Source organism: Hippocampus bargibanti, linkage group LG06, assembly GCF_051943395.1.
Source record: "Hippocampus bargibanti isolate YZ-2025 linkage group LG06, ASM5194339v1, whole genome shotgun sequence".
In the NCBI taxonomy this organism is placed as follows: Eukaryota; Metazoa; Chordata; class Actinopteri; order Syngnathiformes; family Syngnathidae; genus Hippocampus; species Hippocampus bargibanti.
Genome location: NC_142739.1, coordinates 26,151,260 through 26,167,985, shown reverse-complemented (window position 1 = coordinate 26,167,985; position 16,726 = coordinate 26,151,260). Strand labels below are relative to the sequence as shown.

Here is a 16,726-nt window from a genome sequence, read left to right as displayed (position 1 = left end):
TCGATTATCTTTGTCATTGCAATGAATAAATGAATGAAAAATGCATAGAATGGAAATGGCTTGAAACTTTCTCTCAATAACAACAATAAAAAAAAAAATGTAATGTGAGGAGAAATGAGCGCATCAATTGAGCGGCTAAAACGTTATTACGCTTTCTCTTATGCCATTTAGGGGCAGTTTAATAATAATGATAATAACATTTAATTTATATGCGCCTTTCAAAACTCTCAAGGTCACTTTACAGTCACTGGCTAAGTTTAAGACAGACAGCTTAACTCCACGGCACTAATATTAGTTGTTCTATGCAGAGGCTAAAGAATATATGACTGTGAAAATACAGCAAAGTCTCGTTATATCGATATTCAAGGGAGTCCGAAAAAATATCGATATAACCGGGACTATCGATATATCCGACCCTGTTTGCATGTAATTTTCTCCGTGCGTGCATAGAAATAGTATCGATATAACCGGGACTATCGATATATCCGATATCGATATAACGAGACTTTACTGTAGTTATGATGCCGCTCTACATCGTACGACTGTCTATCTTTCTCTGTCTTATAGGGGATTACTTGGAGGGCCAAAGTACCCAAAGATCACTGCTTTTTAGCACGAGCATTAAGCTAGCGGACCGAAAAGTTTAGCTAGTTAGTTGATTTAAATACACAAGGTTCTTGTTTGCGTATTTTGTCTTTGTTTTTGCTTATTCTGACTGGAGACTTCAACTCTGCGGTGCATTAAATGGTTTGAGGACACTGGAGAAGAGTTACTCACAAGTCAAGTCGCTCGTATCTCAAGGCACTGTTGTATTTATATTTTCAAGCTAAATCCAGTTTAGCCGTGAGGTCTGATGTGACTATTCAATCCACAAAATCTAAGACTTTGTTTCAAGATTGAGGATTATAACCGACATGGTAGTCCCATTATAAACATACTAAAATCATATGCGCGCAGGTGGGAATCCTGCAGTATGGTGAGGTGGCAGTCCACGAATGGTCGCTGAAAGAATACCAGACCACGCAAGAGGTGGTGGAGGCCGCCAAGAACATCAGTCGCCAGGAAGGACGAGAGACGCGGACCGCATACGCTATCAACATGGCCTGGTAGGCCTCGTCTTGTGTTGACTACTTTTGACTCTTTTGGGATTTTTTTCTTCATTTGGTCTTTGGGTAATGTGTACAAGTACAATAGCGATTATTATGATTCAGTCATCACAAATAGGAACAGTGCAACAATAAAACACATACCGTCATATAATCTTCTGCATTTTATATGGTGAGTTTCATTGCTATGATATACAGTACAGTACGGTATTTCATTTTGATTGAATTTTCCAAATTCCCAACAAAGGCTGAACGTGGAGATGAGTTCTAAAAAAGACGACGTAGGGTAAGCCTCAATCTCATGAAATCCGATTCAGTCCACGCAGACAATATATCTGCAACATGCTGGCTTCTTTAATTTACTCCAGATTCTCCATCATGCTCAAACCAAAATATTATATGCCAAAAAAGGGGGGTGAGGCCCAATGGGCCATGAAGCAAGGCCTAAAGAAACAACTCACTATAGGCTTAAACCACAAATTGTTTCAAATTACCCCCCTCTCTATTCAAAATCAAATTCCATGCTGGACAAAACTGTATGCACACAGAGGTGTGTGTATATATATATATATATATATATATATATATATATATATATATATATATATATATATATATATATATATATATATATATATATACACAGTAAAGTCTCGTTATATCGATATTCAAGGGAGTCCGAAAAAATATCGATATAACCGGGACTATCGATATATCCGACCCTGTTTGCATGTAATTTTCTCCGTGCGTGCATAGAAATAGTATCGATATAACCGGGACTATCGATATATCCGATATCGATGTAACGAGACTTTACTGTGTGTATATATATATATATATATATATATATATATATATATATATATATATATATATATATATATATATATATATATATATATATATATATATATATACACACACATACATATACAGTGGTACCGCAGCTCACGAGCTGAATTGCTTCCCAGAAAGTGTTTGAAAGGCGAAAAGTTCGTCTGCCGAACATTTATTTCCCATAAGAAACCACTAAAAATGAAAATAAGCAGTTCCCAGGTCCCCACAAAACATAATTTTCTACTAAATAAGCCTTAAACCTACACGAAATACCTTATTTTATGTAGAATAAATGTGCTATTGTATTGTAATTAAAGAAATCAACTGTACAGTATAGTAAAGTCGTTTTATTTACCTTTGTGATGGTCGTTGATGTAGTTGCCTCTTGATGATATCCGAGTGAAGTTGCCGTGCTTTCTCGGTGATAATACCCTCACTCACACTGTCACCTGCTAGCTGCTTTTCGTTAATACAAATCAACAGAAGTTTTTCCAACTTCTTCTATTACCTGAGACTTGCTTAGAGAACACGGAAACACCCGTAGCCACACGTAGCAATTGTCGATTTAGCGTACTGGTACTGGGACGCTAAGTCACACAAACACACACCTTGTTTGTGTTTTTCGATGATCTCCTTCTTCAGCTCGACCGTAATTTTCTTTTGTGTCCTTTTTGGCTTAACATTAGCCTGTGGTGGGGTCTTTTTTGGTCCCATAAAAGCAAAAGTACTCCACTTGATAGCAAACCACATCTGCACTCAAAGGGGGTGTGGTAAACTTGTCCGCCAGCCACTGTGGCGCTGCGTGTGGTTTGGTTCGTTTGCCAAAGACTAGTTCGTATTCCAAGATTATATTCTCGCAAATTTAATGTTCGTAAGGCAAAAAGTTCGGTTGCTAAAGCGTTCGTAAACTGAGGTATCACAATACACAAAATCACACACACTAGTGACCCTGATGAGGACAAGTACAATCAGGATTACGTGGATCAATGTTTTGAGCAAATACTTTAAAAAAAAAACTAATTGATTGAAGTGCAGTAAATGTGGGCCATAACACACATTCTTGTTTTTGGGCGATTGTGGGAACAATCAACCAAACGGTCCCTGTGTGTATGGCACCTTTTTCGTACACTCCCGTGCGTCACATGGTAGGCTGGTGACAGCCTGGCAGGCGGGTTGTCACGGGGGCAAGCAAACACCAGAGTCCGTCTGCTGGCTCAGCATTACCCGCAGGTGAGGCGACGCCTGGTCAGCTAAGCTACTCCCCTGCAGCTGTCAAAACATCCCCAAGCACACGCGCCCACAGCCTCTCATCGACTGGCTCGCCTCAAAACTGACACTGGCATTCTTGTCCCATGAATCCACTTCAGCTAATATCAGCTGTCGAACATGGTAATGGTTTTGCTAAGAGGGCCGTGATCATTGAAAACCACACCAAAGCTTTTAGCCGAATGCTAATAGATATGGGAAACATCATTGACATGCTAGCAGTTAGCATCAATTTTCACGATTTGAGAAAAGTCGAAGCAACCACTGTTGGAACACGTTTGACCACATCGTGATGAAACTCACAAGTATATGTTCTTTAGCCTCCGTAAAGAGCAACTAATATTGAAGTGCCACTGTCTGTAATAAAAGAACCTGTTGTAAAGTGCCAAGGTTATTGTCATTGTCACTCCAATTTCAGGAACCACAGAATATTGACTTTTAGGACAAAATAAACATTCAGTACAGCGTTAGAAACCTTAAACTCTCACCTTTCATCAGAAAAAAAGTTAATTCCTAAATATGGGTCTGGAGTTATATGAGCTTGAAATGGGGCGGCTGTCCAAAATACAATGCAATACATACATATCTATTTGCTATCTATTAGCTATCCACCAGCTATCTATTAGCTATTTATCAGCTATTTAGCTAGCTGTCTTTCTATCTATTTGAGTTACTTCCGGGTTGAGTGAATGCTGGCGAATGTGGCTGCTGCTGCTCACCCACAAAGAAAAATGTATCCTCTGACTGTAAAGTGACCTTAAGAGTTTTGAAAGGTGCTTATCAATGAAATGTATTTGTACAGTTTAGTTCACACAAGGACAACTCGAACTTTTCACTAGGGGAATTTGTTTTTTATGTTTCTATATAGGCTGGACGGTGAAGTAACGCTTCGTATATCGGCCTGACAGATCTGAGGTTATGTTTTTTTTTCTCCCCCTTTTGGCTTCCTCTCGCATTTGGAAAACATGCAAGTTAGGTACAGCGATGTCTTGGAACAGTGTGATCAAAAAAACGAATGGATGTTTCCTGACATGTTTTTCTTATTCGCCAGCCTCAAGTGTCAAGTTCATTCTTTTTCTATCTTTTTTTCTCTCCCGTTTGCCTTGTGAGGCCTTTTAACGTCCGCACGCTATATAATTTGTAGAGTGGGTGCCAGTGGGGGGAGAAAAAAAAAAAGAATATACGCTTGTTTTTTAACTTTTGCACTCGGGTACTGGTGACCACGATGTTAAATTTAGCCCAAAGTGGGGGAGCTGGAGTGAGGCCTGAAAATGACTTCAGTGACTACGTTTCCCGCTCTCCTCCGCAGTGGGTTTGTGTGTGCGCGGGTGTGTGGCTTACCGAGCATAAAGCAGGTCCCTCTTGAATGCAGGTTTCATGCAGACAAACAGGGTGCGGCTTATGTGCGGGCTTCCGTTTCATGATGCCACCATTGCATAGGAATGCACAGATGACTTCTTTCACTCACTCACTCACACACACACACACACACACACACACACACACACACACACACACACACACACACACACACACAGTGACCACTTTTGAGTCAAATGGCGGCTACGTTATTTGTGTCAAGTATGAATAATGTGCGGGCCACATCCGCACCATTCCTTTCAAAGGGACCGCTCCATAAGCAATGCCAATCAAGGACATTTGGTGTCACTCATTTTTTGCCTCGGGCCACATTGTAGTTATGGTTTCCTCTCGAGGGCCGTTATGAATTTGGGGAAGCCATTAAAATGTTTAATCCCCTCCACATAATACATATAGAGCACACAACAAATTAATGAATCACTAGTTTTCAAATCTGAAGTCAAGAATAAAGATATTGTGGTTTACATCCAAAAATATGAAATTATGGTTAGGATTTTAGCAAGCATCATGGAATTTCCCAAGTTTGATTTGCTTTCGCGGGCCGAAAAGAATGATATGGCGGGCCGGATTCAGCCCTCTGGCCTTGACTTTGACACCTGTGTTGTAAAGTGTGACATGTTTCTGATTGCTAAAACATGGCGTCTCCTTTTTGGAACCAAACCTCTGTTTTCTCTATATGCAGCACCGAGGCCTTCAGCGCCGAGCGAGGGGCGAGGGAAGGCGCCACTAAGGTGATGATCGTAGTGACGGACGGAGAGTCGCATGACGGCGAGGAGCTGCCCGACGCTCTGCTGGAGTGTGAGACCAGGAACATAACTAGATATGCCATAGCTGTGAGTACCTTGCCAGCGCCATCACTTCATCTCAGCCGCTGGGCCATGCCTACTTGGCAGTCAATGTTTTTCCATTCGCAAAACCAGGAACTGCTGTTGTGCCTCGCCACGTCGAGATTCAGCTCTTGGAGGTTCACTGCATTGTAGATGTATCGAAATTCATTTGGCATTATATTTGGCTCAGATAACAATATTCACTTAAGATGCACAGTTGTGTAACCTACATTTGCCCTGTGGCTTTTTTTGTTTGTTTAGCTAATTTGCACTGCTCAATATGTATTGTAACGTATTGCTTTTGTGTGGAACATAAATCCCAAACTTTCTATAGAGCAAAACATGTACTGTAAAACTGTATTTCTATCAATGAAAATACACAACAATAAGAATTTTACAAATTGTACGTTTCGTGACAACGCAAACACGGATGGTAAGCTTAACGCTAACATTCAATGTAAAAAGCAATTGAAGGGCTAACAAAATTAGCATCGTAGTCGAAGCAGTATTAGTCGGATACTTGAGAATGAATAATACTCACACTTACAGTAAATAGTACAGGAACACATACAAAAAAAGATCACAACACTCACAGGCATGCGTCTTTTCCATTTTGTGAAAAAAAAAAAAAAAATGTTCATGTCGTTTAACTGCAACTTTCTTCTTCGGCTTCAATAAGAACTTGGTGTATTATTTGCCTACGTGCTCCGCGCTGCCTCCATGAGGCCAAAGTGCGCATAGCAGGAACACGACAGGCGCAGTACTGGACCAATTCACAGTTGGGTGTTCATATTTTAAAATAAATAAATACATAAATACACAAATAAATAAATTATTGAATAAATAAATCAATACAAAAATACATACATCGTGTTCATGTGACTAAGTTATTTCAAAATTCTTAATACACAAGTTGGCGATGTAACGGCTTATCTCAAAACCAAGTCCAGACGTTCGTATGTCAGTACACCACCATACGATTGAAAAATGAACCACTATATTAGCATCGGGGATGAGACATGCCTGATAATCCTCCCACAGTTTGCTTTCCCGGCTCCGCACGCCAGCAAGTAATCACACAACACTGCCGAGCCCAAATATAGCGTCTTCAAATTGCCAAATGAATACTTTGGGGGCACCGAAATAACCGAGCGGGTTTGTGAGCTCTTTCTACACAGCTCCGCCCGACAAGTGGCACCCGAAGAAGCGTTTTGTGAACGAGGTTTAGCAAACTCCGCCCGTGGCCATGAGGGAATGAAGGCTCTCTTTTGTTAAGAACCACAACACCGCAGACAGAAAGTAATTTGCAGTTGCATGTGTGACGGGTGTCACAACAGTGACTGTCTTCATCCCCACGATGCTGCCGTATTAATGAAGACGAGACTCGTGGATGTGTCTTTTTATTTCTTTTATTTCTGCAACACTGCAACACAGTATGGCAGAAGGGATGGGTGAAGTCGCATGGGTTTCGTCTTGTGATTAACCTGAATCTCCTCGAGATTGTTCTGGAAACTATGGGAGGGACATAGTGCCACACTGTGCGCCGTTGCGTCACTTCCTTCATAATTTAATAATCTAAGCGCACAACTCCGTTACATACACCCCCCTTAAATTATGCAGAAGTGAGGCAACATACACACGGAAGACAACAGAAAGACCAACAGGCACAATAGACAAGGTTATCGGGCAAGGATGTACAAAAATGCTGTCTAATTATGTCACTCATCTGACCAACTACGTCAGGTGACTGGAGTAAGGGATCTGTCGCCGGTGTGTCAGGGTCTGTGCGCTCGTCGGAGATGCACTGTACTGGGTCTGGGAAGGAACTCTGTCCCCACTAACATAAGTGGCCTCAGCTCGCACCTGCCCATTCCCCTCTGTACAAACTACATCACCCTGCATAGCACTACATAACTGTGACAGACTGGAGAAAGGGATCTGTTGCTGGTGTATCAGTTGTCTGTGCGCTCGTCGTAGATGCACTGCACTTGGTCTGGGAAGGAACTCTGTCCCCACTAACATAAGTGGCCTCAGCTTGAACCTGCCCATTCCCCTCTGTACAACCTACACCACTCTGGATTGCACTACACAACTGTTACACGGTTGGGAAGCCTCTACCTCTACCAACACACTCATTCAACGGTGTGCTACTTGTTACTTCTAAGGAGCTCATTCTTAGACTTAACACACAAAAACACGTACATGAAAAAAAGTACACCAATTGCAAAACAGCAGGTAGACAATTAACACTCTACATGTATTTCCAAAACGGGGGTCGACACACCGTCCACCGAGTGATGGGACTGCACAGCGTCTTCCTTGTGCAGCATCGCGGTCCCGGTCCGAAGTGGAGAGTCACTTGTGATCCGGGTCACGGCACCAATGTGACGGGTGTCACAACAGTGACTGTCTTCATCCCCACTATGCTGCCGTATTAATGAAGACGAGACTCGTGGATGTGTCTTTTTATTTCTTTTATTTCTGCAACACTGCAACACAGTATGGCAGAAGGGATGGGTGAAGTCGCATGGGTTTCGTCTTGTGATTAACCTGAATCTCCTCGAGATTGTTCTGGAAACTATGGGAGGGACATAGTGCCACACTGTGCGCCATTGCGTCACTTCCTTCATAATTTAATAATCTAAGCGCACAACTCCGTTACATATGTGCCACTGATAACGATACAATTTATTCCTAGTAGAGGTACTTGTTTTTTTACTCACTTTGCCCACCTACACCCAGCTTTTTTTAAATAATAATACATTTCATTTATAAACGCCTTTCAAAACTCTCAATGACACTATAGTAAATCATGTGCATCACATGATAAAAAAAGACAGTTTAAATGACCAAATCATTATCAGGTCTACATGATCAGGATCACCCTTTCTTCCTCAAATTCCTTTCTCAGTGTATGTTTTGCTGGTTAGTTCAGTTCTATTTTTTACATTATCCGGGCAAAAAAAACAGATGTTGACTCATTCCCAAAACTTTGCACGCAGGTCCTGGGCCACTACCACCGGAGGCAGCAGGACCCCGACACCTTCATCAATGAGATTAAGTACATCGCCAGCGACCCTGACGACAAGTACTTTTTTAACGTGACCGACGAGGCGGCGCTCAATGACATCGTGGACGCTCTGGGAGATCGTATTTTCTCACTCGAAGGTGCGTGTGATTGGATGATAAGCGGCCAAGTGTGATGTTCGTTGGGTTTCGAGCAAGGTCTGTGGAAATGCATGTAATGGGGAGTCATAAATATAAGGCTGGAATTTGACCATATTGTCAACCCTGTTGTTAGCTCAGCCACATGCAGTGTAGTTCCATATTGCTTTTAGCTTTCTACAATAACCCATGATGCAAAAAAAGCCAATCTGGCCACGTTAAATTGTGAAATTTAACAAAATTTCTCACGTGAAAATTATCACGTCAAAACGTGTCAGCCATTGTATTGAAATGGATTAAAATTATCACATAAAAATGTGAAACAAAGTCAAACTTTTGGCATTAAAATTTATGTGATGTTTATTACGTGACATTAATTGTATGATGTGATTTTTTTTGGGGGGGGGTGTTTTGCTTGGTATAGCACCAATACACTTCCGTGAAAGGATTTTGTGGCTTTCAAATTTACTTTCCCGTAGTAAGTGTCTTTTGACTAGCATGTTCACGTAAAATCAACTGAACATAAACGTATTGAATGACTTCAAAGTTTGGAAAAATAACAAGCAACCCCTGTGAGATATTAAAAAACAAGTATAAGTGTGAGGAAATGACTGAAAGAAAGCTTAGGCCACAAACAAGCAACCCCTGTGATAATTTAAAACAAGTATAAGTGTGAAGAAGCTTAGGCCACAAAATAGAAAGCCTGATGAAAAGTGAGGCCGCCAAAAATATACAAAGAAATCAAAGAGGAAAGGAAAAGGGTGCGGCATTTTTTTTCTCACCCGCGTAACTGACCCACCACTTGTGCTCTTGCACAATTCGCAGGCACACTGGGCAACCAGAGCTCCTTCCACATGGAAATGTCTCAGATCGGCTTCTCCACACACCTGTTGGATGTGAGTCCTCGTTGTTCCTGACGTAAACAACACGGATTCAGGAAGGGAGTGTCTTCATCTTGTTCTTTTATGGCTGTTCAGGACGGGATTCTGTTCGGGATGGTGGGCGCTTACGACTGGGATGGTGGTGTGCTGAAGGAGAGCGCCAGTGGGAGAATCGTGCCGTCCAGGGAGGCCTTTGAGAGCGAGTTTCCCCTGGAGCTGAAAAATCACGCGGCTTATCTCGGTACATTTCCGATCAATGTCCTGAATGTCATATTTCCAGTTAAAGACAGAAATCATACCTCCGCCTACCCATCCAACCCCCGCAGGCTACACGGTTTCATCCGTGGTAGTCGGAGATTGGAGGAGGCTGTATGTGGCCGGCGCGCCGCGATTCAAGCATAAAGGCAAAGTCATCTTATTCGAACTGAGTGATGATGGCGATGTCAACATCGCACAGGCCCTCAACGGAGAACAGGTAGACCCAACCACACCAATCCTCCGACTCCAAAGAATGACAGCGTCACGCTCCCACGCTGTCAACCAAACTGAAAGAACATGTCGGTGTTCCCCAGATCGGTTCTTATTACGGCAGCGAGCTGTGCGGTATGGATGTCGACCAAGACGGAATCACCGATGTTCTACTGGTTGCGGCGCCAATGTACTTAGGCTCCGGGAACAAAGAAGCTGGGAGAGTCTACATCTACACACTTAGTGGGGTACGAATGCACACAGATGATCATTACCCATTCATCCATTTCAGAGAGCCTCATTTATTCAGGTTGCACGTGAGCTGGACCTTATCCCCACTGACTTTGGATGTGCCAGTTCGTAATGACAACAGTAAATATGCTAGTGGCCCGGTAGCATAAACGGAAGGTGCAGAGGTGACCTTGTTTACGAGTGAGGGTAGAAGATGGTGATTTCGGTCTAGGGTTTGCCTTAATGCCTACTACATATCGGTCTGTCGTGGTGAAGAACGAGCTGAGCCAAAGTGGCAAGCTCTCAATTTATCGGTGGATCTAGGTTCCAACGCTCACTTCAGGTCAGGAGTTATGAGTCGTGACCGAAAGAACGAGATTCTGTATACAAGCGGTCAAAAGGAGTTTTCTCCGGAGGGTGTCTAGGAACTACCTTAGAGATGAACTGAGAAGCTTGGTGATCCTCGACGGGCTCAGACGGGCTCGAAATGAGTTGGCTCGGACATATGATTAAGAGGGGTGTTCAGGGCATGTTCCATCATGAGGAAGCCCCGGGGACGACCCAGGACATTCTGGATAGACTATGTCACCCACTTGGCCTGGGAACACCTCCACGTCTCCCGGGAAGTGCTAGAAGAAGTAGCTGGGGAGCGGGAAGTCTGGGCTTCACTTCTAAAGCTGCTGCCCTACGACCCTGGATAAGCAGGAGAAAATGGATGGATGGGTAGATGGTAACATGCCTTGGTTTTCAGAAACGATCAGGCATCCTTCCTTGGCACAAACAGTTTGACCTATCGACAAACCCCACGTTTCATCTTCTTTCTCACTTTCAGGAAGAGGTTTTCGTCTACAACGGCACACTGAAATCAGACGAAAAGTCGCAGGATGCCAGGTTTGGCTACGCGATGGCCGTCGCTCCGGACCTCAACCACGACGGCTTCACTGACCTACTGGTAGGCGCCCCGTTGGAAGATGACCACCGCGGGGCTGTTTACGTCTACCACGGGCAAAGTATTTACATCAATCATGACTACAAGCAGGTACTATCTGGTCTTCATCATCGCTCAAGCTCAGAGTCAACGCAGAATCCAATCGGGGTGATTTCTTGACTTGCAGCGTATTCCGGCTGTGTCAGTGTCGCCTTCCTTGCAGTATTTTGGCCGTAGTGTCAGTGCCAGATTGGACTTGGACGGAGACGGACTGATCGACTTGGCAGTGGGAGCCCACGGCAGTGCCGTGTTGCTCAGGTAAGCCTAAAGAACAAAGGAACCGTTGGTAAACTACAGTATATGGGGTCCTCACCAAAATCGGTCCATGTTCAACCCATGTGCCATTGCAACAAAAGGTTTTGTGACGTTGCTTTGCTAGTGCTACGGCTACTTTATAGTGTGCTGGAAGCGTCAAAAATACATGGACGGAGGAGAAGTTTCAACCTCTGCCAAATGACGGCTGACAACTCGACCAAAGTAATCCTTTGCACGCATTCGATCCGATACATCATGGGTGTCAAAATCGTTCCAGTTTCCATTGGAGGGCCGTTTGGGGAAACCATGTAAATGTTACATCTACAAGACACAACGAACTAGTTTTACGATCCGAAGTCAAGAATAATAACTGTGGATGGTGGATTACTTCTGACAGTTTGAAATTCTGGTTCAGACTTGTTTGATTTCCTTTTGCGGGCCATATAAAATGATTTAGCGGGCCAGATCTGACGTGTGGACCTTGACTTTTTACTACCGTGCTATACATGATGCCTCTGGGCTTTCCGCAGATCTCGAAGCATCGTCCAGATCAACGTGAGCCTTTCCTTCCAGCCACACTCGATCAACGTCATCCAAAAGACGTGCCAGCGCGGCGGTCGCGAATCCGCCTGCCTGGACGCCACCGCCTGTTTCACGGCCACCTCGCGCTCCCCCGGGCAGGACGGCAACAGCTTTGGTTTGTCCTTGAAGTTTTTATCTCACATATTTTTGTCCCACTTTTGTTTTTCGGATTGCTTGAACGATTGATTGATCTCTCCCGTAGACTTATGGGTAGCGGCGATGTTGGACGATAGGAAATTGTCTGCCCGGGCGTTGTTTGACGATAGCTCCCACAGGTTGACCCAGCTGTCAGTGCGAGCTCACACGGGACAGACTCTATGCTACAAACTGCCCTTCCACGTCTATGTGAGCATTTCAATCCAATCTCTCTACAAGTTCCCACCGCACCAACTTCTCATTTTCGTCCCCACTCTAATCTGTTGGTCTTTTTGATAGGACACGGCTGACTATATCCGTCCGATCAGCTTCTCGCTGCGCTTCAAGATCAACAACACAGAGAGCGGTCCCGTGTTGGACGAAGGCTGGCCGACGTCGATGAAGAAATATGTGAGAGAACGTCGGTTCACCTCGCAGTTCCTGCCCCCCCACCTCAACAAAACATGATGTTCTTTCCATGTGTTCCTTGAGCAGATCACTTTCTTTAAAGACTGCGGGGAGGACGACGTGTGCACCACCGATTTGGTGCTTCAGGCCCAAATGGACATCTCCGGGACCAGGTAAGGTTGCGTAAACAGGCACTCGCAACGAGAGGATTTAAAATGTTTCACAGAGTCAAAGTTGTTCCGTTTCCTCCGCAGACATAAACCGTATGTGATCCGTAGTCCTCGTAGGCGGATGTCAGTGGAAGTCCAACTGGAGAACAGACTGGAAAACGCCTACAACACCAGCCTGACGCTGCACTATTCACGCAACCTGCACTTCTCCAGCCTCAGTATTCGGGTACGACCCGGAATCGAAATTTGCAGATATTCTAGACAAGAACGATGAAGGATTTTTACATTTATTTTTTTTGTTCTTAAGATTTTATTTTATTACTGTCATTATTTTGTTATTATTATTAATAGAGTATCATGGAGGTTTTGTTGAGATACAATTTTCGTCACAAGTGATTAATACGATCGGGGAGTAAAAAAAAAAAACTCTTAATGTCATTGATTTATTGTCTGTGTTGTCGTTGGATAATATTTATTTGCATCCGAAACAAATAAATAATAATAAATTAAAAAATAAAAATAATCAAGATAGATTATTATTTACCAGTATTTTAAATACCCGAATCCAATCAGATCTGAGATTACAGTATACAAAGTATTCAATTTCCTCAAAAACCGTCCAATCCAATGCACCTTCTATATGGATCAATATTTGGATTTATTGGATGGAGTTGATTAAATGTTCGCTTTGTTACGGCGGTTGAGAAAGCTACACAGACATTAAAAAATATCTATAGAACTTATATTGTATTGTATTACTTTTAGTGAAGCCCCGTCTAGTGGATGCATACACAAATTGCAGCTATTATTTTAGCTTCTATTCTTTGTGCCTTATAATGCGGTGCGCCCTATGTATAAGAAACGTTTTAAAATAGGCAGTCCATTGACGGTGCGCATTATACTCCGAAGCGCCTTATAGTGTGGAAAATACGGCAATTGAACTCCACGATTTTGGGGATTATTTAGGACTATTCGACCAGAATTCCGTAGACTTTGGTACCACTGAACATTATTTTATTCGTAGGAGGACGGCAACTTCAAGATCGAGTGTACAAGCCTGGGTTCCAACAGCCACTCGTGCAACGTCAGCTACCCGGTTTTTCGTTCCCAGTCGAAGGTACCCCGGGGTAACAACCGTATCGCACTCCACACTCGGTTCACGTTTGACATGTCACGTCTCTTCTCCACGGTCAAAGGTCTACTTCATGCTTGAATTTGAGTTCAGCTGCGCCACCCTGCACAATCGAGTCCAAATGAAGTTGAACGTTGCCAGCGATAGCGTGGAGCGAACCGACACTCTCGGGGACAACAGTGTCCAGTTGCAAAGTTTCGTCCAGTATGAGCCCGACCTCTTCGTCAGCAGGTCTGACAATGCACAGTGACCGGCGTTCTACCATTTTTGTTTCTTTACATCATTCCAATTGATGAAAAGGTTTCTTCAGCCGTCATCTGTACTTCTTTGAAGGTGTCGGACGTTTCGCTTCTTATCCAAGAGGCTTTGTCAGGGAACTAAAGTCTTTTACTGGTAGTTTCGGCCCTATATATATATATATATATATATATATATATCTGTAACTGTACAGATGTAGGGGTGCCAGACTCTGCTATGATTGGTCCCTGCTCTCAGGTTGGGGGGAGCAGAGGACTACTCCCTGCGGCTACACCGATTACTTCTATTTTCCTGACTGATTACTTCGATTGTCCTGCCTGAGTACGAGGTCTTCGACTGGCCTGAGTGCCCCATTTGCTCTGGTATCACCTCATCAGCATAACTAAGCCTATGTTGCCTAAGAAGTCTGTTGTACGAACAATCCAAATTGAATCTCATCCCACCATGTCGATTTAGTGAAGGATTTTGCTGTTTTATGCAAATAGCTTCTTTTACTCCCCTTTCAAACCATCTATTTTCTTTCGCTAAGATTTTAACCTCATTGTCGTCAAAGGAGTGGTTGCTAGCTTTTGGGAATTGAAGCCCACTAGTATTATCCCTGCGATGTTGATAAAGTTTTTTTGAGAATTTATGTATTGCTCTTTATAATTTTCATTTTTACAATGTATTGAATAGACTACATTACTTTGTTTTTCATTTGGCAGCCTATCTTTTGGATGCACTAATTTTTGCCTTAAAGTGTTTATCGGTTAAAGTGTTGCCAAAGGAGTGGCACCGACAGGTCTGGACAGTAGCGATATAAATATATAGGGCCGAAACTACCAGTAAAAGACTTTAGTTAGCTGACGAAGCGTCTTGAATAAGAAGCGAAACGTCCGACACCTTAAAAGAAGTACAGATGACGGCTGAAGAAACCTTTTCATCGATGGACCACTGCTGTACGACTGAGAGCTTATACAGACGTATCATTCCAATTGTTTTTTTTCCTCCACGCCTGCTGTAGCGACTCGAATTTAAACCGGTACGAAGTGCATCCCACCCGGACAATGTCAGAAGCCATCGGGCCGGAGTTCTACACGCACTTCAAGGTACGGTGACCTCGTTCTGGGTTCAAACAAGACAAAAAAAAAACCAGCTGACTTCGCAGAATTTGTTGTTTTTCCTTTAAAGCTCCAGAACTTGGGTTGCTACCCCGTAAGTAATCTGGAGTTGAGGCTCCTTCTGCCCTCGGCGGCCGCGGGAGACCGAGTCTTCATGACGGTTACGGACATTTCTTCGCATAATGTGAGTTGTCCCCCGTTTAGCTCCCTCCTCCCAAACCACTTCGTCTTCTTTCTGTATGACACACTCAACGTGCCTACCAGGCCACATCCGTCAATTGTACCGTCCTGAGTGATCTGGCGCAGCTGAAGATCCGGCAGAGGGACGTGCGGCCATTTCATCCAGAAGACATGATGGAGAATGATGTCCTGGTGAGCCCCCCCCCCCAACCGCCATCCTCCTCGCAAAGATTAGGTTAGGTAAAACCATCCGCCAAACTGATTTTTTGGTCTTTTCCTGTAGAACTGCAGCAGGTCATGGTGCATCGAGGTGACGTGTCAAGTCCAGCAACTCTTGAAAGGACAAGCCGAAGTCATTCGCCTCAGTCGCAGAGTCCACGACGACTTTTTCCGGCAGGTGAGGAGCAATTTGCCTTCAATTATCTTGGAAAGTCTAGTCCTTTGATGCTTGTTTCAAGTGTTTTGAACACTGACTCACAAGGGTCATGTATCCATACTGCATACGTTTGATTACATTTTAATTCTTAAAGGTCATAAAGGTCATTTTTTCCCTCATGTTCAATGTATCACCAGTTTAGAAGATTGAATCTTTAAAAACGCAAATAAAAAAAAATAGTGCAGCATATGCAAGTACTGTAAAAAAATACATTGTTAACTCATTCACTGCCAGATATGCAAAGATGTGTCCACTTCAGTGCCAGGGTTTTTGTCATTTTTCACTCAAATTACCCATGTATTTATTTATTTGTTTATTTAGCTGTTTATTCATGTATTAATTATGCATGCATTTATTTATGCATTTATGTATGTATGTATTATGTGTTTATGCATTTATTTATTTATCAATGTATTTATTTATCTATTTATTTATCCATGTATCCATAATTTATTTCTTTGTTTTTGAGTGTATTTATCTATTTATTTATTATTTATTTACGCGTGCACTTATTTATGCATTTATGTATTTATTTGTTTATGCATTTTTTATTCATCAATTCATTTATTTGTTAATGCATTTATTTATCAATTTATGTATCAAGGCATCCATTTATCCGTTTGTTTATTTATGCATGCATTTATTCATGCATTTATGTATGTATGTATTAGTTTATTTATTTATTTATTTATTTATGCGTGCATTTATGTATGTATTTGTTTGTGTTCATCAATTTATTTTTATCCACGCATCCATTTATTTGCTTATGAATTTATTTATGCATGCATTTATATATGCATTTATGTATTTATTTCTTTTTTGTGTTTATTTATTTATCTATTTATTCATGCATGCATTTATTCATGGGTTATGTATGTTTGTATTTATTTGTTTATGCATTTATTTATTTATCTATTTATT

The 16,726-nt window shown here is 42.5% G+C and overlaps 1 protein-coding gene and 1 long non-coding RNA gene across 2 annotated transcripts in view; one reads left to right on the top strand and one right to left on the bottom strand.

Moving 5' to 3' along the window:
- The window catches only part of LOC148897025 (uncharacterized), a 60,686-nt gene extending 55,433 nt beyond the window's left edge, over positions 1-5,253 (bottom strand). The window contains exon 1 of the long non-coding RNA XR_016115427.1: positions 4,551-5,253. This is a non-coding gene — a long non-coding RNA (uncharacterized LOC148897025). The remainder of the gene's footprint in view (positions 1-4,550) is intronic.
- Positions 1-16,726, top strand: part of itga10 (integrin, alpha 10) — a 28,602-nt gene that overhangs the window by 10,978 nt on the left and 898 nt on the right. The window contains exons 7-26 of the mRNA XM_088999573.1: positions 958-1,106; positions 5,272-5,422; positions 8,419-8,584; positions 9,407-9,477; positions 9,559-9,703; positions 9,789-9,937; positions 10,035-10,178; positions 10,994-11,200; positions 11,277-11,407; positions 11,935-12,101; positions 12,189-12,331; positions 12,422-12,532; positions 12,617-12,702; positions 12,784-12,925; positions 13,724-13,816; positions 13,896-14,062; positions 15,093-15,177; positions 15,260-15,373; positions 15,454-15,561; positions 15,653-15,766. Of these exons, the coding sequence (XP_088855699.1) occupies positions 958-1,106; positions 5,272-5,422; positions 8,419-8,584; positions 9,407-9,477; positions 9,559-9,703; positions 9,789-9,937; positions 10,035-10,178; positions 10,994-11,200; positions 11,277-11,407; positions 11,935-12,101; positions 12,189-12,331; positions 12,422-12,532; positions 12,617-12,702; positions 12,784-12,925; positions 13,724-13,816; positions 13,896-14,062; positions 15,093-15,177; positions 15,260-15,373; positions 15,454-15,561; positions 15,653-15,766 (2,643 nt within the window). The remainder of the gene's footprint in view (positions 1-957; positions 1,107-5,271; positions 5,423-8,418; positions 8,585-9,406; positions 9,478-9,558; positions 9,704-9,788; positions 9,938-10,034; positions 10,179-10,993; positions 11,201-11,276; positions 11,408-11,934; positions 12,102-12,188; positions 12,332-12,421; positions 12,533-12,616; positions 12,703-12,783; positions 12,926-13,723; positions 13,817-13,895; positions 14,063-15,092; positions 15,178-15,259; positions 15,374-15,453; positions 15,562-15,652; positions 15,767-16,726) is intronic.